General features: G+C 34.9%; 2 protein-coding genes and 1 pseudogene across 2 annotated transcripts; 2 read left to right on the forward strand and 1 right to left on the reverse strand.

Annotated features, from left to right (window-relative positions):
* The first annotated feature begins 6,919 nt into the window (after positions 1–6,919).
* LOC120206850 (protein DETOXIFICATION 27-like) lies at positions 6,920–9,929 on the forward strand. Its single transcript, XM_039206424.1, has 8 exons — positions 6,920–7,241; positions 7,319–7,860; positions 8,225–8,311; positions 8,459–8,515; positions 9,062–9,300; positions 9,384–9,502; positions 9,589–9,678; positions 9,777–9,929. The coding sequence occupies exons 1-8, from the start codon at positions 6,951–6,953 to the stop codon at positions 9,822–9,824; spliced, it is 1,473 nt and encodes a 490-aa protein (XP_039062355.1). The 5' UTR covers positions 6,920–6,950; the 3' UTR covers positions 9,825–9,929.
* Positions 9,930–12,750: 2,821 nt separating this feature from the next.
* Positions 12,751–13,440, forward strand: LOC120206797 (protein MIZU-KUSSEI 1-like). The gene has a single exon (XM_039206382.1). It carries the CDS (start codon positions 12,751–12,753, stop codon positions 13,438–13,440), a length of 690 nt encoding a protein of 229 aa, XP_039062313.1.
* A 2,831-nt stretch (positions 13,441–16,271) lies between these two features.
* The window catches only part of LOC120206854, a 36,719-nt pseudogene continuing 27,599 nt past the window's right edge, over positions 16,272–25,391 (reverse strand).

Below are 25,391 nucleotides of genomic sequence, written 5' to 3' on the forward strand. Positions count from 1 at the left end.
TGTCTCTTAATAGAATCATTTAACGTTGAATGTTAAACTGTTCAGTATTTAATGCGTTTGCTTCGTATATCTGAATGATTCAGTGCTGAATGATTCAACACAGAAGTATATTCTGAATGATTAAAGTCATTATCAAACAACATGTCACATTCAGAGTTAATTCATATATAGTCTCTGAATCATTCAGCGTTTAATCATTCTGAAATAAACAAACAACCTCTAAATCTCTTCAAAATATAATACAAATTTGGTATTAAACATCACCCTCATTCCACTCCGAACTCACCCAAAACTCCTCCTATTTCCAGACAACTTAAAGAGGCTGAAGCTGGCAAGCAAGACTTCTTAAGATTTTATATTAGAAAATAAATTTATAATATTTAGAAAATAAATTGAATTGTCGATAAAAAATATAAAATATACCTAAAATATATGTTTTTTTTTTAAAAAAAATCCATCATTTGATCTATTTCTGAAAGCGGCAATTGTGCAGACTCTATAATTTGCAGGGACAGAAATAGAAATTCATTATAGTGGGGTTAAAGTAATTTTTATTCCCCATAAATGTATTTTTTTAATTGAGAAAGATCAGGTAATTTTTTATTTATTTATTTTTTCAAAATATTTTTTTAATACTAATTAATTTTTTTTTAAAAAAAGGTAATTGGGGAGCCAAGGAGAGCCTTGGCCCCCACGATATTCCACCGGTAAATTTTTCAATCTATGAATAAATTGAACTTTCTCCATCGAAATCTTTTGCAACAATTGAATCTTTTTTGGTTTGTAAAAAATATTGATGATCGAAGATCATCACAACCTAAAATCCACCATTGAAGAAATGTCGAACGAAGTGTTGTATTATTTTTGAATGGAAATGAAGGTTAAACAAAAGTAATTCATAGACTGTTGGAGGGCTGGAGGGACATAGTCGAATCGTATACTCCGCTTCTCCTCTGAAATCTTCTACGGCGGTTCGTTTCCACAATAAATAACTAGCCCTAAATACGTTAATGTATAAACAAAATGTCACCATCCACCACAGCCACCATGACTATGACAGCCGTACTGAAATCTCAGGTTTAGAGTTAATCTTTCATTATCTCAAACACCCCAACCCCATATTAGACGGTTTTAGTGTCAGACTCAATGGATATTTGCCACGTGTCAAATGAGATTATTTGTATCTAAACTTAATTAACATTAGAAAATTCAAAGGGAATATCAGCGACCATAATGAAGAAGTTGATGGAAAAGCTTAAGGCAGAGGACAGTCTGGCAAGAGAAGACGGTGGCCAAAAAAATATTTTATAGTTGGAAAAAGTATATTGTAATTTGTCCAAACCCTACTGTATAAAAAGTGACATTTTACTGACCTTAAGCAACCGACAAAGTTCTAAACTTAATGGCACTACGCCATAAATCAGCGGGTAAATCCAAAATTTACACTACTAATTAAGTTGCCCTAATCAAGAACAGGTGTCAAAATCACTGACCTTATGGGGCGGGCAACAGCTGTTTGTATCTGATTCTTCAACAAACTTCTAAGAAAGAAACAGCAAAATGGAATCAGGTACACTTTAAAAAAAAAATTTATAATTCCATTTAAATATCACACACATAGACGAATTTTCATTTCATTAATTTTATTATTTAATTACATATATTTAATCAAATTATTTAATTTGATCATACAAAATGTAAATCTTATTCTTTTACAATTATATAAATATAATGAGAATAAAAACAATAAAATATGGGGTATTTGTTACTGAAATATCTTTAGAAGTTATTTATGAAATTAACACCTATTACATATTAATTTCTAGATTATTATTGTTTTAAAACAACACATCACATTAAGCGTGCTTTTTAGAAGACATTTTTTAAATAAAATTTTTTGCTTACATGGTAGAAAGTCATTCACAATTTTTTAAGATTAGATTAAAATAATAAAAATGATACAAAATAATTAAAAAAACATGATTTTTTATTTATTAAAAACTGTACATATGCACAAGTTGGATGACAATAAAAATACGTGTACATAAGTCTTATCATCATCAATCATTCGTTAAATACAAATTTAAAATATTGTACTTAAATATTTAAAAAACTTACATCTAAACAATGTGTGATTTAAGAATTTGATGGCTAAACATGTTGATTTTGAACTATTAAAGAAAGGTTTTAAACTTTACTTATGTTAATATGATAATCGAATATAATTTTAGATACTGAGATTCTAAGTATTTCAAAATGCAACAACTGAAAGAGTTCAGGAGCTGAGTCTGATCAAGTTGAAGACATGTCTTTAACATCTCAAAATTATCATGTTCAACAATGAGATTTTCGAGAGTATTGTTTAGGTATGATTTTCAAGTGTTTAAACATAATATTTTTAATATACATTTTTTGAAAGATTGAAGACAATACTCGTATAAACACATTGCTCGTCTTACTTGTTCTTCGTTTATTCAACGTGTACCACTTATCTTTTTTGGATAAAATTTACATCTCAAAATAGACTATGTACTAATATAAAAAAATTTAAAAAAAGTTATTAAATTTAAATTTAATTTTAAATTAGATTTTTTTTAGTTAGTCAAGACAATATATATTTAAGCATTCTTAACTATTTTTTATTAAACACCTATACATTTATATATATAATATTCGAATTTAAAATTTTACAGAATAACAATAATTTCTTACTCCCTAAGTCGCGTGGTTTATATTAAATTATACTGTATTCAAATAAAAAAACCAATAAAACGTGGCCAGCACATAGCTTAGCTAAGCCTATCATGTCATGTGGTTGCATGTATGTAATTATAGTATATAAATATATATATGCTACATATTTCATATTTTTTGTATAAACAATAAAAAAGAGTCCATTTGCATTGTTTGTTTTAGTTGTTTCCCCTCTTTTTCCGTGCTGTCCACTCCCACGTTCTCCCCCTCCCCTTTTTTATATATTCAGTTCCCTCACCTCTAAAGTCTCTACAACTCCGATAACCAAAGGACTCTTCCTGGTGTCCGCTTCCCTCACCTGTCTCTCTGTCCAAGTTTCGAGTTTAGCCAAGATGAGTTGCACCATGTTTAAGGTTTTGATTATGTTGGGTCTTCTGGCCACCTCTGGCATGGCTCAAGCACCAACAGCTCCACCAACGGCACCACCAACATCTCCGCCACCGCCAGCAGCTACCCCCACACCGACACCAACGCCAACACCGACACCGTCTCCATCGCCAACCCCGACTCCGTCTCCAACACCATCTCCAGCGCCAACTTCCCCATCGCCATCTCCGACAACTTCTTCACCTTCTCCTTCACCAATCTCTTCACCTCCTGCTCCTACCCCATCAGGTGAAGGTGCTCCGGCCTCCGAGCCTTCTGCTGACCAAGGCCCTCCTCCACCCTCTGCCGCCTCAACCAACAGCCTTTTCATTGGTGCAACCGCTGTTGCCGCCACTCTCGTCGCTGCCGTTTTGGCTTAAGAATGTGAAGTTGCTGCTTTTGGATCTTGCTTTCCTGCTCACTCTTCTTCTTTCGACTAGTCTTCTTTTTTGTTTCTATAATTTATTTGTCATATATGGATTGATTGGTGATTACGAGTCCATTATTTGGGGTACGGGAGGTTGATTGTATCCGTGGGTGTGATCGGACGGTTGTAGAGATTGGACTGCTGTACATCTTACCACAGTGGAATAAAAACAGTGTTATTCTTTTCCCCCAAAAAAAAGTAATGCACCCTGTTACGTTTATATATATATATATATATATATATATATATATTTTATCAAAAAATTAATTGTTATGTTTAAGATTGGGAAGAGATAATAATGTCAACGGAGCAATTTTGAAAGCAAAATCAGATAGTTGGATGAATAGTATTAGATTACAGTTGCAGTACATTGTAATGATTATAGTATAATATTTTAAGGATAATCGCAATTATAATATAAAAATATAATTGTTTTTAATATTTTTTTATCTTAATATTTGTAACATTCGCAATTGTGAAACGTTACTACAATATAGGAAATGTACTTTTAATGTTTTCACGTGGTATGGGTATCTTTGATTCCAAAGCACTAAAGATAAGTTCGAAGAATAGACGAAAACAAACTTCATTAGTAGCTTTTTAGCCGAGTTTGACATTTTCGTATACCAAATAATTGTTTCAAAAGGGTATGGGTTTTTTTTATTCAAATTACAACACTAACCCACTGGGATGGAAACAATTTCAAATTAGAAGAAGGGGAAAGTAGGGGCATTTTTCTTCTACTACAATTATTATTATCAAGCAAGTTTTCTACTTTTTTGGCCATGTGATTGGTTTAACGTTGACTTTAGTAATATTTGAAAAAAAAGGAAACATCCATGATCAATCTTCAGATTATAACCCTAGCTAGAAAAATATAATACAAATGAAACACCATGATCATATGACTGTTGTAATACGATAGGACTTACAGCAAAACCATAAAAAATTAGTCAAGCCCTACAAACGCCAAGTATTAACCACAACAACGACCGCCAATACTCCTATACCGCGCTAAATATCATCTTGAAATAAGCAGTTTCAAGTATCAAAAGGCACCAATGGTTTTCTTTATTTCCTCCAAACTTCTTTTCATTGTTTTGGAAGACTCAAAACTGTTGCTAATCAAAAGGTTCTAAATCCAACACCAAGGGTAACCTGCCCCAACTAGCCACTTGTTATAGTTCTACATATTTTGCACTTGTCCTTTCTTTATTACATTTCACAAAGATGCTTTGGCTTCCTCCAATGTTTCAACTAGTTCCTGATAGGCTTTAATCAGGTTGCATTCAGTTCTTTCTGGTTTTGTTCACCTCCATCTACAATATTTTTTTCTGGGTTCATCCAACGGTGCCAAATCTTCCAATGAAATATATGTCACGCATTCGAAACATGATCACCTCGCTATCACAACCATCCAGATCATGAAGAATCAAGACCAAAACCCAATAAAAACCACAATGCAAAAATAGAGACAGTGCATCCCCAAGACAAACCACCACTTATGGAAACGACATGCTTAATCGCCAATAGAAAACATAAATGCTTCTCAAGATACAACCTAGCTATAAACATCAACAATAGAGACTACAAAAATCGCTATAGAACCAACAAGAGTTGCAACAGACCATTGAAACAAATTAAAGGATAAGAAAGCTCCGGAGGTGTTCTTGATTTTTAGGTCATTTTTAGTATTAAACAAGACAAATTAAGTTTTCAACTTTTCGAGTTAAATATTTCTGTATCTCTATCAATTTCTAAAATTAAACAAATGATACTTGATCTTACATTTTTAATTTTAAGTTAATGATTTAACAAATAGATTGATCTTCATTTTAACACTTTATATTTATCCATGACATTCTATTTTAGTTTTTTTTTAAGTATATTGTACTCTCGGAGAGAAAATATATGTTTGAACTTAGAAACGATAATGTCTGGAGAGACGTTATAAACCTTAAACATAAAGCATAAATCATATATAAATATATCCTTTGAAAACAAAAAGGATATCAATAAGCATTATCCATGCGTTATTTGACATCAATAACAACCACTTTTGGCTTTAGTACACGTCAACATACATTTTAAACCTATAAAATTATATATTTATGATTTATATGATCTCTACCTAGAATAAGGGTGTATTACCTTATACAAAATTACCGTCAATCTTTTCTTACCTTAACTTTGAAAGGCTCTCTCGCTTCTTTCACTAAATATTTAACAGTAAAAAAAATTTCATAAAACATGAAGAAAGGATGAATGAATAACAAAATATCATTTACAACCCTCAAATCTTCAAAAATCTTTCCCAAAGTTTAAATCTCACCAAAAATCTAAATATTTCATAATCTCCAAAACATGGAGATTTACATCTTATTTTGAAGCTTAGGGCATGAAGAGAATGATTTTTATCTTAAGATATTGTCCCAACAACATCACAACTCAAAGATGGTGGAGAAAGAAGAGAATGGAAGAAGAAAGAGAAGCTAAGAAAATGAGGTCACGCCACTTTTTGGACTTAGTGACTAGCGTCTATCTTTTTACCTCGGACTATTTATGCACTATGAATAAATTGCAATAGTTTAACCTTGGTAGAGTAGTGATCATCTAAAACTCAACTTCCCTTCTTTCCTCGTACAGTTTCTTAGATTAACAAACAAAAATAAAAGAGTAAGTAATATTTTTTTATCAGAATGAGATTGTGATTATAAAATGATATTTGTTTGAAAGACTCTCAAATATTTGATGATAAATACTCATATATCTTTACAGACGATGTATTCAAACTTGATATCTTAATATATAAAAACCATTCTTTTAAACATTAAAGCGCTTAAACATTAAAGCGCTTCAAAAGTAAATCAAGTTTAAATTAATATAATATTAAAATATTAATGGTTAAATTTTTAGAATTAAAATTAAAGATTAAATTTATTATATTATTGTTTTTATTATTATTTTTAAACATTAAGGCGCTTCAAAAGTAGATCAAGTTTAAATTAATGTAATATTAAAATATTAATGGTTAAATTTTTAGAATTAAAATTAAAGATTATATTTATTATATTATTGTTTTTATTATTTATTATTATTTTTTAAACAAAAAAATAATTATATAATTATTTTTAAAATCACATACTATTCAATATGTGACTTTTTATAATTGGAGTGTCAATGAAAAAAGAAGAAGAAGATAATTGTGTATTCTCGTATTTTATTCAAATAAATAAATCAAATTCTAATGGTTTCGGGCGTGTATGTGGGCACGTGTTATATATATATATATATATACACGCTTGCGTCCTAAAAGGCAAGAAGGCACTCGAGACTTCCGTTTCAAATTTTAATACATTGAGAGAAAAGGTTAGAGTTCATAGTCCAGAAGGTATCAGATAATATGCCGAGTAATGGTGTATTAAAGGAAGCAAAGGTTCCTTTGATTGAAGAATTAGCATCGGCAGAACGTTTGGAAGCTGATAAAGATGATCAAAGTCAATCTCTTACGAGAAGAGTATGGATTGAATCAAAGAAGCTATGGCATATAGTTGGGCCTGCAATCTTCAGCCGCCTTGCCTCTTACTCTATGCTGGTTATCACTCAAGCCTTTGCAGGCCACCTTGGGGATCTCGAGCTCGCTGCCATTTCCATCGCAAACAATGTCATCGTCGGTTTCGACTTCGGCCTCTTGGTACAAATTCTTTGTCTTTTATCTTATACAGCAACGAAAAGTTGCCCAAATTCTGATGTTTCTATTGGTGTTATTAGTTGGGGATGGCGAGTGCTCTTGAAACGCTATGTGGCCAAGCTTTTGGGGCGAAGAAGTTTTACATGTTGGGAGTATATATGCAACGTTCATGGATTGTTCTTTTCCTGTGCTGTATATTGCTTTTGCCTTTGTATCTCTTTGCTTCGCCGGCGTTGAAGCTGTTGGGGCAACCCAAAGACGTGGCGGAGCTATCGGGGATCGTTTCCATGTGGATGATACCACTTCATTTTAGCTTTGCGTTTCAGTTCCCACTGCAAAGGTTCTTGCAGAGTCAGCTGAAAAACATGGTGATTGCTTGGGTTTCACTGGTGGCTCTCTTGGTCCATGTGTTTGTGAGTTGGCTGTTTGTGTATAGGCTTCAGCTTGGGGTGGTTGGAACCGCCATTACCTTGAATTTTTCGTGGTGGGTTTTGGTTGTTGGACTGTTTGCCTACACCGTCTGCGGTGGCTGCCCTCTTACTTGGACTGGTTTCAGCATGGAAGCGTTTTCCGGCCTTTGGGAATTCATCAAACTCTCGGCGGCTTCCGGTGTTATGCTTTGGTAGGTATTTGCTTTACTATCGTCGACGTCGTTTTATTTATGCCCGCGTTCATATTAATAATATTTTTAGCACATATAACACGCATTCATTGCTTTCTAGTTGGTCCTATAACAGGCTCTTATAGTTCCAGGTAAAGTAAAATATAACCCGTCCCGTCAGACATGTTTTTGTAGAATGTGTATTTGATATGAGCCATTTTTTTTAAAACGCGCCTGGTCTACAACACTTTCATTTATATTATTATATATGATATTGAAGATATATCAATGCTTTAGCTTTTGAAATTCGAATCCTATAATTTAATTCCTTTTTTGGTTGAAAATCTAACAATTCAATTTCATTGTACATTTTGAAAATCTACAGTTTGGAGAATTGGTACTATAGAATATTAATTTTGATGACCGGGAATCTCCAAAACGCCAGGATCGCCGTCGATGCTTTGTCCATATGGTATGAATCTTGACCGTGTAAATATGTAGTCATTATGTTGACCGGTGAATTGTCATATAAGACGGCTATAAAAATGAGTTTAAGAACGTAGATTTTGTAATCATAGTATTATAATTTTTATTTGTTGTGGTGGGACAAATTTGGCAGCATGTCAATCAACGGATGGGAAATGATGATACCTTTCGCTTTCTTTGCTGGAACCGGGTAAGCCTGCCTTTCCTTTGTAGCCACTTATTTTTCCTGCGTATTTCTGACCCAAGCACTGGCGTAGAGCCCCTTTGGTGTTAGTCATAATGCAAATACTTGGTTGTAAATATCTCTCTGATTTATCGGGAACTGAGATCTGCAACAACCAACCACAATATAGCAGAAAGTTCGTCTTTTTGTTGTTGTTGTAGAGTGTCATATGAACGGGACAAACTTTTTTTATTTGGGTTTGTTTGTCTGCATCGAATAATCTAGTATGAATGCTCTAGATTGGTGGATTGTGTTTGCATCACAAGCGTCGTGGGTTTGTTTGTCTGCATCGAATAGTCTAGTATGAATGCTCTAGATTGGTGGCTTGTGTTTGCATCACAAGAGTCGTGTCAAAATGCTATACTTCATCCTGTTTAATTCTCCTAACTACATTTTTATATGTTTTTATATAAAATATTTTATTTGATGTTAACAAAATAAGGGAGAGACTTGTCGCCCAAGAAAAACACTAATTTCCAAGAAAAAATGTTTACTAAATTGTGAGGCATGCAGAGTGAGGGTGGCTAATGAGCTGGGTGCTGGGAATGGGAAAGGAGCCAAGTTTGCAACAGCAGTTTCAGTGGTGACATCAGTTATAATCGGAATCTTCATCTGGTTGTTAATCATGATATTTCATGATTACATTGCTCTTATTTTCTCCACAAGCCAACCTGTTTTAGAAGCAGTCAGCAGGCTCTCACTGCTCTTAGCCTTCACCATTTTGCTCAACAGTGTTCAACCCATCCTATCTGGTAAAGACTATTACATCATTTTAGTAATCATGAATTCCATAAATATATGTTATTTAACTTTGGTTTTTATTTTTATACAATAGGAGTGGCAGTGGGATCTGGATGGCAATCGTATGTGGCTTACATAAATCTGGGTTGCTACTATCTCATAGGGGTTCCACTTGGATTCTTGATGGGATGGGGCTTCAAACTAGGTGTCATGGTAATGATTTTGATAGTTTTAAGGTCTTGTTTTTAGACACGTGAAACCCGTAAACTCAAAACAGGCCGGAATGTAATGTTTGGTAGGGAATTTGGGCTGGAATGATCTTCGGAGGGACAGCAGTTCAGACAGCGATACTTGCTGTTATTACCATGCGGTGTGATTGGGACAAGGAGGTTCGACCTTTCTTCTATCTTGTCTGTTCATCAAGTTAATTACCGTTTCTCTCCCATTTCATGGTATCTGAATCTTTGTTTTGTTGGGGATTTTGCAGGCTGAGAGAGCAAGCATGCACGTGAAGAAATGGTCAGAGACGATGTAATCATTTCAACACAGGGATGTTATACTTTTATAGTGATCCGAATGGCCTTTTTATTCATCATATAATTTAAGAGGGCCTGCTAAATTTCGTTTGGCCATTAAAGTATCAAGTTTGTAATCTTTTGCCTATGCTGCTACAACTTTCTTTATAACTCTCGTTCGTTCTCGAATGAAATTTCAAAATTGTGGTTCAAGTGTGAATAATGGTTCATATGGAGCTTCTTCTTTTTCGAAAACATGTTGCATTTCATTAGAGATCAGCAGCAACTGATCAAGCAAAGATGCGGGATAAGTTTTGGGACGGGGACAATATTCGTGGAGTTTCAAGCCATGTTAGAGCACGAAGGAAAAAAAATAAACTCAATGATTAAGATATTATTATTATCTCCTAAAGTTTCATATCACAAGATTATGAACGCAGTTATTATTAAATGGTTCCCCAAAATCCAAACTTCAATCTCAACAAATCACCTCTAAATTCCAGTCTCAACTGACCACCCCAAACAGTCCCACCCATAAACCCTCAACGAGCATTCCAAAACCTCATTGATCTTTCCATCGCAAACCCCAAAAGTCTCATTAATCTTCAATCGTAGATCCTAACGGTGAATGTATGTCACGTCTAGTTGAGAGTAACTTATCTATGTAGGATAACATTCGAACGATGAAAGGGGTATAAATTGAGGCTATTTGATTCGAGATTCAATTTAGTTTTCGTAGATTTTGAGGTGGTTTCATGGAGATCTAAACCAAAGGATTAAAAAGAGAGAATTTTCATTGGACTCTTCTCATTCATAACGAATAAGCTTCTAGTAATCAAAATATTTCCAACAAGAATGATGACGAGAGAATGGCAATGTATAAGGACCAGAGCAAGGTCGAAAAAAAGCCTCTTCATTCATAACGAATAAACTTCTAGTCATCGAAATATCACCAACAAGGACATGAGAAAAATAAGGGAATCTAGACAGCATGGCTACCAACGAGAATAGTGATGTGGAACCAAATTCCTTGATTCTCCATAGGAAACTAGATCTGCTTAGGACAACCTTTGCGTTGACAAGGAAGCAACATCAAACATACACCTACAAAGGTAGTTCGAGGGAGGATCGAGCCAACAATAGGAAAAAGCTGAAAATAAAAGTGGCCCAACAACTAATCACATTGGAATAGAGCTAACAACATCTACCCTTTCTTAAGCCCTTCCAAAAACCAAGGCACCACGAGAGGGACTCCACCCAACCGCATCACATAATTGTCAAACACGGCCCAAAAGACACGGGAAGAAGGAGGCTTCAATCAAACAAAATCAGAACATACGCATAATTTTATATCAGAGAAGCAAACTTTTAAAATTTTAGGAGAGAACAAACTTATAAAATTATAGGGGTGAAATCAGATTATTAATTAAAAATAAAAAAATATCTAAAAAATATATTAAATTATAAGTTTTAGGGGTACGACTGTCCCCACTCGTCCCTTCATTTAGCAAAACTGTTGTAAAATCTGAATGACTTCAAAAACCAAGTTGTGACACCATCACCGTTGTTAATGCAAACTGTTTTTGGACATTGTTACGATAATTTGGTTATATTCATCAGCAAAATGCATTTTTGTTTGTTTAATTGAAATACAGGATCTTATGGTATCAGGCTTGGCCGATTTAAATAAAAATAAATATATATATTTAATCTAAAATAGTGGTGCAACTACAATGATATATTACGAGAACAACAAAAAGAACATAATTATGAGGTGGATGCTCAATCCCACCAAAGTTAACATCTTCTACATATTCTCCTTTTTATTTCTCTCTATTTAATAATTGCGCTCCTTTTTTATTTCTTGTTCAGCAATACATCAGTTTAGTGTTCTTTTTGAGTTTTTGGCTTTCCATTTTCAATAATATTATTATATTTTGTTCTTTAAATTAAAGGTGCATCAAATTGGAGGCAGGTACTAGACATAAAAAGGATTTCCTTCATACATTAAAACCATATAAATTAAGTTCTAAAATTGATTTTGATTTTTCACACGTTCACGTTTAGATTAATAACATTGACGCATCCATTGAAGGTTTAGGGTGTGTACGTATCTATTTTAAAATTTTAATTTTCTTCGAAATAATTATATATTTTATTGATCGTGTCGATCTTATCAAGGAAAAAGTTGAGTTGTTTGAAACAAAATTATAAGATTTTATTTATATATTTACAAAAGAGGCATTGAAAGAAGAAAATGGCAACGGACACGAGTGGAGAAAACAGGATATAAAGCAGAAACCCAACCCCATTTGCTTTGCTCTTTCGCAGCAATTCGAGCCTCTACCTCTCATGCGCCCTATAATATATATATCTAAATATAGGCTTAATTTCACACGTTCTCAAAATATTATTTATATTCTACACTAATTTTAAAACTTCAAAATACTTCAATTGTTAATTTTGTCCGATTATTTATATTTGATTCTTATGATGTCTATGGGAGACATGTCGATGAAAGAATCTCGTATTCTTGTCTCAAATTGTAACCTTATCATCATCCTCGATTGTTAATTTTGTCCGATTATTTTCCATTGCAAGATTAATCATAAAATTGTGAGAAGTCGAAACAAATAAAAAAAACAGAAATAGGTTATAAAAAGCAGATTCAATTTTATTTTTCAATTCCTTCAATAAATTTTTTATTCATTATAACATTTTAATACTTCTCCATAAATAAAAGTACACGTTTATTAAAAAATAGGTTATAACAAACGGTCTAATTTGTGGTACACTAAAATAAATAATATTTGGGCATGCTTTGAACCAAAACAAAGAGCTTAAAAAACATAATCTCAGCAATCATGTCCTATAAAAAGGCCTGAACCGTATGCAACAACCCAGGAGCCAAGCCTTTACCCTATTGTAGAGCAAAGGCAAAGTAACATGTCAATAAGTGCCACCACCACCCATCTAACAAATGGGGTTACTTCTGTTGACTGCCACAAACAAGTCCGGTCATGGCGGCTCCTTCGTTCCCTTATGGAACTCCTCATCCCAAGTTGCAACTGCGCCTTCATCGATGAAGGCCGTGACCAAAATCACGTTCCCAGTTATTATTATCCACCACCTGTCTCTACTTCTCCTAGCGTTATTACAGGCACAATCTTTGGTTATCGTAGAGGAAAAGCCAGCTTTTGTATCCAAGCAAACCCCAAGTCCAAAAACAATCCGATTCTCCTTGAATTTGGAATCACTACAGCGGCTTTGGCAAGGGAAATGCAAGGTGGTATCCTCCGAATTGCGCTGGAGTGCACCAGTTCAGGAAATTCAGAGTCAGTTTTATCGACGCCACTGTGGACTATGTACTGTAATGGAAGAAAAGTTGGGTACGCAGTAAAGCGGAAGCCATCGAAAGCTGATACGGATGCTTTAAGGTTAATGAGTTCAGTAGTTGTTGGCGCTGGATTGATTAGTGGAAAGGAACTTGGTCATCATCATGACGATGAACTTATGTACCTGAGGGCCAACTTCGAAAGTGTTCGTTGTTCAGTCGATTCTGAATCTTTCCATTTGATAGATCCTGACGGAAACATTGGTCAAGAGCTCAGCATTTTCTTTTACCGCTCATGGTGACCTTGGGTTTCCCATTTCAATTTTCAAGTTCAGCAACCTGTGTTTTTTGTTAAGCTTAGCCCCTTTTTTTTGAGCTATGCAAATTAGCATAAACTTTTACAAATTACGACCCTTTGTATCTGATAAACAATCTATGTTTTTATGGGGTGCCGACTGTGTGAAAACCAGATGTTCTTTTTTTACTTGGAAACGAAACTAATTTGCTATAATTTTAGCACAAGGATTCAATATTTTGGATGATCTGAATGGAATCATCAATCCGTCAAGTAGATGGTGTTAACATCAAAGATTCAAGACAGCGAAAGCGCATTTTAATTTCAGAAGAAAAAATGAGTGTGGGCAAGGCTGTCCCCATTATGGCTGATGCCCAAATGACCCGACCATTCGACAAAATACCATGCAAATCTCCATCTCAACGTGAAAATCTGTGAAAACATTACTCAACTGTGTCCCAAAAATAACCTTACCCACGGCTTAGGAATAACATTCCAAGACTTCATTAAATTATTCAATATCATGTCACATCAACGTGTTTCATGCAGGGAGTTGAGTATGAAAGAGAGAATATGTTGATGAAATATGCCAATTTACGATCATGAGAATCTGGCCAGTTTACATTTGCAACACACCACCAATAAACAAAATCATCTGTTTAATTGTTTAGCATATAGATTTGCCATTTTTTGTGGTATTAAAAACAAAAATGAAAGGACAGCTGCACCAAAATCTGTTTGAGAAGAATAAATAATAATGAAGTTGATTGAATAGAGAAGAGTAATATTGGAAAAGAATATACGATTTTTGATTATTAGAAAATGCTGCAACTTGAGATTGCAATCCATTGTCATGTAGTAGAAGAACACGTAATTGAGATTTTTGTAGAATTGTCGGGGGGTGGGGGCTTAAGATGAGCTGTTATGTTGCTTTCCTTGTGTCGTTTAGCAGAACACTTGGACGACGCCTGTAAATGCTCTAACTGTGCACATTGAATCACTTGTTACTAACTAACTCTTCATCTATACAAACATTTCAACTGTTTAATATTATGGAACCTAGCAAGCCCTTTATAACACTTTTCTTTCTCCTCACCATCTATATGTATCCTCTCTTGTCTTCCGCCTTTCATCATTCCCCATCACGAGCTTCTGTTTCATTTTTTGTACCACTCGTGTGTCTTTTACTTATACATGTTAATCTCATCATTAATGGATTTATTTTAAGAAGGTAATTTCAAGTTAATTGAAAGTAACATAAGTACATGATTTTCAATCTATATAGCATAACATTTAGCCCATTAGAATATTAGTGACAATTTATATCTTCCAAAATTACCAAAAGACTGAACTACACACATACCTTTATATAAATCTGTGTATAAACTTAATGAGCTTTATGATATACTAATTATATCTGACACCTAATGTCCAAGGACAAAATCATGATGTAATTAAACTTTATTACATGACAAATTACTAAGTTAAACTTCTAATAACATATGTTTTTAATCATGGATTGGTACTTTGCATGAGCTCTAAGCTCCGTATTAAACTCGAATTACATACTCGACTTTAATAATTTGAAATTTGATTTTTTAAGTCAAATCGAATTTTCTTCATCTCTAATCATTGTTAGTATGGGTTGTTTATAAAGATAAAATTATTTTTCTTATATAAATGCTCAACTCTATTCATCATCTCATTAGCGTTGGTTCCTTTGAAGCAATGGATAAAGGTACCCCAGAAAACCAACAAACTCAACTTTGTTTCTTCGCTTCTGTATCTATTGGGTGTTTGAGAATACTGTAAATCAGAGTCCCTAAAAATATATGTTAAAATAAGGAGGAGATAGAGGCAGAAAGAGATGTATATTAAAAGAATATTGTAAATCAGAGGCCCTAAAAATATATGTTAAAATGAGGAGGAGATAGAGGCGGAAAGAGATGTATATTAAAAGTCTCTCCGTTTCTCATTAGCGATCAAATTTAAGCGCTAAAAACATAGATGATGAAATGGATGAAACTGAAGCCCTCTTGATTTGATTTCCAATCTTATATTCTTCGATTTTTGTTTTCTATAAAATCTGTCTGATTGCTGCGAAAATGAGAGGAAAAATGAAAACAAAACAATAGAGCATTGGCCCACTTGCTCAACATTCAAGTTTAATTGGGGTTCTCCGTTTGACTCTTCACTGAATTTTCCCATCACCCAAACAGATTGAGGTCAGGTGTTTGTTCCAATCGGCCCTCTTGCTTAACTAAAAAAATCCAGAACATCAATTTATGCAATTGCTTGAGAATGCTTGGGTGGTCGGTAATATTGTATGGTGCGAGACGAATCAGGGAAGAAATTATCAAGATGAAGCGATTCAAGAAGGGGATTTTTTGGTTAGATTTTTCAGATAAATGATAAGCTCAGTCTACATGAATTAAATTAGTATAATATTAAAGATTGATTTTTAAGAATTAGAATCAAATTTAAAAAATATATAAAAATCGGACTAAATGTATTATTATATGATTTTTATCAATTTATACATCTCAACAATCAACCTGATATTATTTAAGTTGAATAATCATTTTATATAGGGAATCAACCAAAAAAAATTATTTGCATATTTTACCTTAAATTTTATTAAGTTTGTTGATTCATATTTTAATTATGTAGATTTTTTTTTGTTTTCTATCTTTTTGGGGTTAATTTTGTGTCTCAATATGTACATTGAGTACCAAAATTATTGACGCCTGCATAAAATTGCCACTATTGTCAACCGCAACAGTGGCAGATGTGATACAAGGGGCACCAACGCACCAACTTCCAGTACTCCGTAAAACCCTACAAAGCACAGGTTTACAACACCACATTGTCCCTCCTAAATATTATAAACAGAAAAGAACGCCCCAAACAACATCACAAAATAAGACAACATACCCTTTGCTTTCACGACTTTACATCTTTCAATACTCCCCCGTTTTCGAGCTCCCCAACTAGATCCCTTAGCGATGGTACCTTCATCGCCAAAGTCCTATACAATCTGGAATATCGAGCTCGGGTGCCGTCTGCAGTCCTAGCTAGGGCAAGTAAGCTAAGAGCCTCAGGAAGTTCGGAGAATACTTGTTTAATTTCATCCAAGCTCATATTTTCTAAAACTGAGGGTCTGGGAACGACCCTCACAATTTCACCACCTTTGGGCTCCTGAACCTTTGCATCTGCCTTGATGACCAGTTCAGAATTCAAGTTTGCTCCACATTTGATGATAAATGGGGTTGTTGAGCCTGTGTTGAATTGTAATACATTCCATTGTGCAACATCAGTTTCGGTACCAGATCCCAATTCTGTAGATGGCTTTTGAGCATGGTCTATCTCATGCGCCTGATCATCCTCTTCACGGATCGACTTCAGAAGTACATGGATGATTAAATAGCAGGTGAGAAAAACAATTGAAGCGCCACAAATTCCATCCACAACAAAATATCAGATGTAGTGAAGCACTATGTCGGTCAATTGTCAAAAGGACAGATATAATCATGTAAGAAATCATCTTTCCACCTACAGCACTCGATAGTTTACTTGGTGCACGTTGTTTTGGCAATTTTGTTACTAGCCCTATTACCATAGTTCAGGATGAAAGAGTTCTCGTTATGCAGCCAAAAACACATATCAAATGCCTAATTCAGAAGAACTTACGCTGATATGGGACACTTCAAACTTTCCGGAAACCAACAGCTTATGTTTTAGCCCTTTTAGGATAACTATGGCACAAGCATACCTATTTTCCCCAATACCAGATCAACACATAAGAAAGCTATGCAAACAGAATTACCAACCAATTCTGGATAATTACTTTGATCCCTAAGAAGGAAGCATATATTGAATAAATGTTGCAGCTCTGAAAATACAAAAGAAAATTTCATACCTCAACCAGGTGCCGAGCATTGGCAATTTGCCTCTGAGCGCATGGATGATCAATGTCAAGGAGAGAGGGCATTCGTTCTCCCAGCTCATCTAGAGATGTTAGCATTGCTTTCTTCTTACTTCTACCCATGCTACTTACAGAGGATTGCCTCATTATATCCTGCTCAACATATAAGAGTAATATTATTTATTTTTCAAATTCTACAGTAAATCGTCAAGTACACAATAAGTTTGAGAAGAGGTAAAACCTTGATTTGCTTCAATATGCTATCGAGAGAAATCAGAGATGCTAAACGGGCATCTTCAGCTGCAGTAGAGGGATTCTGAATGGGAGAACTGTCATTTTCCAGTGTTAGCAATGCGGCATCATTTCTCATTTGTTGCAAAATCTACACACAAGCAAATATTTCACTAATCTGTCAGCATACAACTTGTGATAAAAACAAAACATTAGCAAATTTCAGTTAATAATATCCTCATGCGACATTCAGCTAAGACCAATAATGTCTTAAGCACGAAGGAGATATATCAAAGGGATAAAAACTAGCACACAATACTACACTAAACAATAGAAACTGAAGAATTTTAAATTTAAATGCCAGAACAAGAGATCAAAAGAGAGGAATCATTCATCTATCCAGACTTCTTATTGAACATGAAAGCAAATTCTCTTTCCATAAAAGGAAAAATATCATAAAAGGAAAAGGATATTTGAAGAGAAAGAAAAAAGAAAAGGTAATAATTATTCATCATCCAGAAGTATTATTATTTGATCATCCATTGTCCTAACCTATCAAGCAATCTAATTTTAGTCCACAGAGAACAGATTTTTTCAATTCAGCAGATATAATATAAGAGTTGATGACATTCTGACACAGGAAATCAAATAAGGTCTACCTAAAAGATCATCTAAAGAATCAGTTCCTTGGTCAAGAAGTCACAACAGATATGCTAAACAGTCACGACTCTCCAGATTTTTTTGTAATAAAGATGAATTTTGACTATAGATCAAGTACGACATTAAAATAAAGCTTCCCCAGAAAGTATGATTGAACTGGTACACACTATGAATACATTAAAATATTAAGTTTGGATTAAACAACTAATCTATGCCGGCAAGCTAATTATAAGATACTTATGGAGCAAAAAATGGCAGGATGGTTTACCTTTCTTCGTTTGTGATCAACAGATTCAAGAGCTGAACACAACTTTGCCACTTGAGCCGCGTCATCAGCCTCTTCTGTTGCTAGGGTACCAGCAATATCCTAACAGGATAAAAAAAACATTAGGAATGTCTAATGAATCACACAAATGGTTTTATCATTCATTATATATATAGTGGGGGAGGAGATAATAAAATTGCAGCCACCATCCCTAAACATATACAAGAAACACTTACAAGGCACGAAGCACCATGTATAGGCAACTAATAAAGCACAATGAGCTTTTTCTATTGTAATTCAATGTGCCTAGAGTTTAGCTATAATAATTATTAAAATTATCTATTAATATGAAAACTTTCTACTTTGCCTAGAAAATGATTGTAGTGCACTGCATCCATTCCAGAGAGTCGGGGGAACTGGAAAGAGAGCAATATGCAATCTCCAAGAAACACAAACAAAGAATAAAAATGATGAATAGAAAAACTAATACCATCATAAGTAGAATAGATATAAAGAAAATTTATCTTCAGTGAATGGATCTTTTCAATTTAAAAGTTTCAAATATGACATAACAATAATGAAACAGGAAGAAACAGATTTTTAGCAAATCTAGAATTCAATAACTTTGTCATTTGTCGTTAAAGATGGATATAGCAGCTCCACCCTCGACTGTTTAACATTATTTGTTGAATGAAAAGTTAAATGGTAAATCTTAGAGATTTACGCACTTGTGAGGTCCAGCATATTGACTCGTTGTTAAGAGTTCATTATTTTTTTTATAGAAGTTGGAGGTCTCATTAAAAACCTCCTTCGTAATTGACCCTTTCGAATAGGAAAAGGTCAACCAGCGGACTTAAGAGTTCATTATGTTAGCTTGAAGAATCGGATAATAGTAGAAAAAAATTTCTACAGAACAATTCCCCCCCCCCCCCCATGAACTCTAAAAGCTGAATGATTACACCCATAGAGAGGTTATCCTTTTGACTTGCATCTAACTTAAGCCTGAAAGTAAAAGGAAATATAGGTCTCACTAGCTTACCCTGCTTGGAACAACATCAAGAATTCTTACATGCTAAACATTGCACCCAGTTCTTCGACCCAAAGCAACAAAAGCAAAGAACCTGACACATGAAAACTTAAAAGGTTTCTAGAATCAACAAAAGCATAGAGCCAACACCACCCTTAATTCCTTTAGAACCTAAAATGAAATGGAACATATATGGTTCTTTTGACATAACAAGTATTGAAGCTTTGACGTGATCACTATGATATTTCAGATTTTGGTTATAACACCATCAACCCAACTTTCCCACAAAGAAGGTAATCATTTGATTGAGTAACAAAACCAAATATTTATCCAAGACTTGGAATACTCACGTCTATATTAAATAGGTATAATACGAGTTACAGAAAGATCGCTGAAGGGGTTATCCTTAAGGTATATTGCATACCTTCAAGTGCTGCAATTGAGAAGTAAAAACTCGCTTTGCATACTCTGATAAAAGCTGACCAAGAGCATCTGTATTAGGAGGGAGTGCAGCACCAAGTCCAGCCATCCAACCATCCATAATAGCAGTTGAAAGAAGTTCTAACTGACCGGTGGTTCCCCCAGATGCTTCATCCCCAGTAATAGAAAGAAACTCAAAATTTTCTGCAAGCCAGGACCTAATTTGCCGCTGCAGTTCACCAGCAGGAGTGTGGACAAAAAGAGCAGCAAGAGCTTTGTTTCCAACTGCAAAGCTTTTGGCCTCCTCTTGTACTTCTCTTAGCTTTCCACCAGTAACCTGCTGATGTCTCGGAGTATCCTGTGCATTTAATTGTAGAATCACTTAAGAAACATTTACTTTGATAGTTACCATGTCACATGAAGAAACATATAAACGAGACGAATGTCTCTCATACACTAGGATTTGACACATATAGTGACAACTGAATTTTTTTTCTGAGAACAATTAACAATAAGCTTCCAGAAAGGAGGGGTTAGGTTCTCTACCAGCCCATGTAAATGAAAAGAACCAAACACTTAATGGTAACACATACCTGATCAAGTCCACGGATTCTTGAAACCACCGACGACAACTTTGATTTCTTTTCTGGCTTTATATTTACTTTAAAGCCATGGATCTTCTCATCAACATAACGCATGGGAGATCTTCCAGGACTGCTACTCCGACTGGAACTTCTACTACGTCCTGAATTAGGCTTTTCTAGAAAGCACTCAACTGAGGAAACCTACAAATTGAAAGATGATATTAGCATTCATCAACATAAAGGTACAAGTTCATATCCACAGTTGAGAGTAAAAAACCAGCATCCAGTATATAGTTACCTTGATGGACTGAAGCTCAGGTGATCTAGCAAGCAAAGACCTTATATATAAAATTCTAACACGGGAAACAAGCATGGTATCCATTACTCTCTTTGGTTCCATTTTCCGGATAAAAGCAAAAACAGCATCTCTAATTTCAGCAAGTATTTTCATGCTCTCTAGAAGCACCTGCTTTAATGACAGCTGCTAGGACCTGTAATATTGTAGATAAATGCAACAGTCAAATTTTGTATATCTCCACCATTTTACCAAATATATACCAGAATTTTAACAAGTGACACAATCAATCAGCATAAATTGATGGCCATTTCAAGTGACTTGTCCTAACATTGAACAATAGGAAGATTGAGATAGGATTAATCTAGCTTTTCAAAGGCAAGAGAGTTTGAAGATTTTTGGTATACATTACTTTAGAAAATAGACAAATTTTATGAACTCCTAAAAGACTATCCAGCATTTTCCAATGATAGAAGATCATTAAATAGACAAACAGTCATAAGTTGTGTTCCTATGGATCCCATCAATAAAGATGAAACATTGCAAAACCACTTTATCCCTTTTAGAGTGAGATTTGAAAACACATACTTTTAGACTTTTTTTTGTGCTAAATCATAGCTTGGACGTTTAGAGTTTAAACCCAAACAATTAAACAAGTTCTTAAGCTTACCAGCATCAAAAGCTTGTTTGCTCCATCTGAAATCGCAGCAATGCTATCATATTGGTCAGGATCGAAGTCATTCAGTGCAGCAGTAAGGTATTCTCCAGCAGGTGTGGTTTTAACTTTATCTGAACCTGCTTTAACCAAAGCACCTGCACCATCAGTCTTGTCCATGGCCAACTGCAAAGGGACATCCATGGACCGTCCCTTGTTATTGTTCCTGTGTAAACACAATTACAAAGAAGTTCACCTAGTAGCTATGAAGATAGTTAGAAACAAGAAAGATTGAAGTACAAAAAAAATGAAGTAGAACCTCCCGGGGTCTCGAGGCTGAGCATTTGCTGTTTCTTTAGCTAATGGGCTTGGAACCTGAATTAACAGTAGTTTAGTCCAGAAACTTAAAATATTTTACAAACATAAACACCTAAAATAGCATCTAAGCCTATAACAAAAAATTAATAACGGAATAAGAGTAAACAAGTTACAGCAAGGCTAAATATAGATGCTAATCTGAGATAAAGTACTACAATTATACAGATTTAACACATAGAAAATTAAAATAAAAAGATTACCCGCGGCGATCCGACTGTAGATGCTTTCTCGGTTAGTCTATCAAATAATTTCTCATTTTCTTCATGCAACCTCTGTACTTGCAATAAAATTCGTGTGAGAATGACACTAATCTATAGTTAGAAAGTCTTATCAAGAACAAAGAAAAGATGCACTTTTGAAAAGCTAGCAGCCAGAGTTCAAAGATATACTTTCAGAACCACCATCTGACAGCTCTTGAATGAATGAGATACTTTTCTATCAATGATCCAAGGGGGCATCACATTTTACTAATTTTTCTGCAATTAGAAACTCCTTTATCTCCCTTTAGTGGAGTAACTAATTCAGCATGTTCTACATACTCACTAATTCAGCATGTTCTACATACACTTTTCAGTCAAAATTCTTAAATGTATAAAGAAAATAACAGATACTCAAAACCCTGTTACTCTAACCCAACCACTTTTCTGGATAAATGCTCACACAGAGATTTCATAATAAGTTGACTGGTTGGAAGGCAAACTCTCTAGCGTTAGCAGGAAGGGTGGTGTTGGTTAAAGTTGTGTTGTGCTCTCTTCCCACTTATTTCCTTTCTATCTTAAGAATTCCAGAAACTGTGTTGCAGAAATTAAACTCGATCATGGCTGCATTTTTATGGGGGGGTTCGACAGATAGAAGAAACATACATTGGGTGAAATGGAAATTGGTCAGTAAGCCTTGAAGGTTGGGGGGTCTAGGGATCCCGAATTTAGCTATTCTGAACAGAGCACTGATGGGTAAGTGGGTATGGAAGTTTGCCTCTGAAAAGGATTCTTGGTGGAAGAGGGTGGTTTGTTGTGTGAACAATTTGGACCTGAATTCCAAAATGTTGGGGAATACTTTGACAGCTTGTGCCTCTTGGATTTGGAGAGGAGTGATTAATAACTTCTTTTCTAATGATGAGTTTGGAGATTGCATTAGGAGAAATTTGCGTTTGAAAGCTAGAAACGGTCATTCTGTGGAGTTTTGGCATGATGTTTGGTTGGGAGAAGTCCCCCTCAAAGATTTGTTCCCTAGATTGTATGCACTTTCGAATAATAAAGTGGTAAACTGGTGGAGTTTAGGGTGAACAATGCTACAGGTTGGGTGTGGGATATTCAAATGAGAAGAAATCTGGTGGATTGGGAGATTGAACAATGGTTTCAGCTGATTTCTATGTTGAACAACATCTCAATGTCTCTCGATGAGGAAGATTGCTGGATTTGGTTAGGGAATGGAGAGGGTTGTTTTTCAACTAAGTCTTATATTAACAATTTTTTTTATACGGTTGGTATTCAGGGGAATCAGGCTACGTGGGAAAAACATATTTGGGCCAGAATAGCACCTCCACGTGTTGAAACTTTCATATGGCAAGTTGCTCATCAGAGAGTGGCGGTTAAAGAGGAATTGTTGAAGCGAGGTGTGGCTGGGATTGAAGACCCCTTATGTTCGTTGTGTGGCAGCTTTGTGGAATTTGTTTCTCATCTTTTTCTGCACTGTGAGGTAGTTTGGGGTTTGTGGGTTAGATTTTTGGATTTGTGGAATGTTTCTTCGGTGATTCCAAATAACATTTTAGACTTTATTATTATGTGGGATGATCTATTACCGAATTCTAGTATTTGGAAATTTATCCCAAGGGCAGTGTTGTGGACGGTATCGAAATGCAAGAATGAGGTTATTTTTATGAAAGGAAAGCTGGATGTGGTGAGGATGTTCTTTATTGCTCGATTTAGAATAGTCTCTTGGTTTGTTGCTAGTTTTGACGCTGTACACATCCCTTTCGACTCCCTAGTGGGTGACTTAACTCTTGATGATTCGGTTGGTAGACAGGAAAAAAGTAGATCCCAACTAACTTGTTGGGTTACTCCTCAGATGGGTTCATAAAGATTAATGTTGATGGGGCGATGGTGAATGAATGGAATAAAGGTGGTATAGGTGGACTCATAAAGGACAGCAGTGGTGTGTTGATCCACTGGTTCTCTGATAAGGTTGGGGGGGACCTCCGATTATGGCAGAATTATTGGCGATAAAGAGGGGGTTGTGCATGTTGACTGATTCAGGTGTCGGTCTTAATAAGAGGATTATTTTAGAATCGGATTCAAGTAATGCTTTGAAGTGGATCAAGAATCCGGAATTAAGCACCCCTATGTTTCTATCCTTGGTGAAGGAGATCGTCTCTATAATGGAAGGGAAGGATATTACGTTAAGGCTTATCTTGAGGCCTGCTAACTGGGAAGCAGACAGATTAGCTAAAGATGGTATAAGACGATTGTTAGGCTTTGTTTTTCGTGTGTTAGGGTGCAAGACTCCCTTACAATTCTGCAGGGATTTTGTTTTCAGTCTTATGTAATCAGTGTTAAGGTTTCAGCAGGATGAGGTGTTTAAGTCTTATGTAATTAGTGTTAAGGCTTTTATAGTATGATGTAAGGGATGGCAGTGTATTATTCTCCTGATTAATAAAAGTAATAGGCACTCTTTTCCCTCTTCCTTTGTCCTTCATGGTACTATAGTAATATGGAGGGTAAGATGAGGGTTTTTAACGAGGCCTAATATTCTATAAAAAAAATTAAGTACTCTTTTCATAATAGCTATAAGTTATCTCAAACAGAGTGGTATTCTCCCACTCCATTTTTCCACATTTACATTCTAAGAGGTCCCACTACATTGGCCTTTATTAAAAAGTTAATGACCTTCACAACATTTACATTCTAAGAGGTCCCACATTTATCAGTATTCTATGATTAGTATTTATCTTCTTAGGATATAGGTTTTAGGAGATAAGAGTTTACGAAGAAGAGAAACCTATTAGGACTCTAACTTGTAACTCACGCTATTAAATCAAGTTGTGTTCTTCCGTTCCAGCATTATATACGATCAAGAGAGAATACTTTTTCTTTTTTATCTCGAATTCTCACATGGTATCAAGCTAGGTTATCAATGTAGATTGTAAGCGCATAACTTAGGTGTTAGCAATGTTACCTAATTCGTGATTCGCTTTGATTCACGGAATGGATACGGGATCACAATTCGCTAGCTTCATCGTTTGCAATTCGTTGGGGGTAGGTTTGTTTGGTATGGGCTTTGGAATCATGATCCGTGATGATATTTTGTTTGGTTCGTTGATAATTTTTTTAATAACTTATTCACATATTCATATTTTTTTTGGCTTTTACGTATAATGAGATCCGAACTTAAGTACTCAAAGGTCAGGGATATTAGTCTTTGTCAACTATGTGGAGACCTAATCAGTAATTGGCAACAACGGTGAAAGTACAATAATGAGAAGACTTATTAAACAATTGTTCTTTTTCACTTGGGTTTCG

Source organism: Hibiscus syriacus, unplaced genomic scaffold (genome assembly GCF_006381635.1).
Source record: "Hibiscus syriacus cultivar Baekdansim isolate YM2019G1 unplaced genomic scaffold, ASM638163v2 tig00014064_pilon, whole genome shotgun sequence".
Classification (NCBI taxonomy): domain Eukaryota; kingdom Viridiplantae; phylum Streptophyta; class Magnoliopsida; order Malvales; family Malvaceae; genus Hibiscus; species Hibiscus syriacus.

Bases quoted from the DNA above. Each gene is read 5' to 3' on its own strand.
- LOC120206850 (XM_039206424.1), top strand. From the start codon at position 6,951: ATGCCGAGTAATGGTGTATTAAAGGAAGCAAAGGTTCCTTTGATTGAA. The intron at 7,861-8,224 runs GTAGGTATTTGC...GAAAATCTACAG, and splicing joins GCTTCCGGTGTTATGCTTTG to TTTGGAGAATTGGTACTATA. The intron at 9,503-9,588 runs GTAATGATTTTG...AATGTTTGGTAG, and splicing joins GCTTCAAACTAGGTGTCATG to GGAATTTGGGCTGGAATGAT.
- LOC120206797 (XM_039206382.1), top strand. From the start codon at position 12,751: ATGTCAATAAGTGCCACCACCACCCATCTAACAAATGGGGTTACTTCT.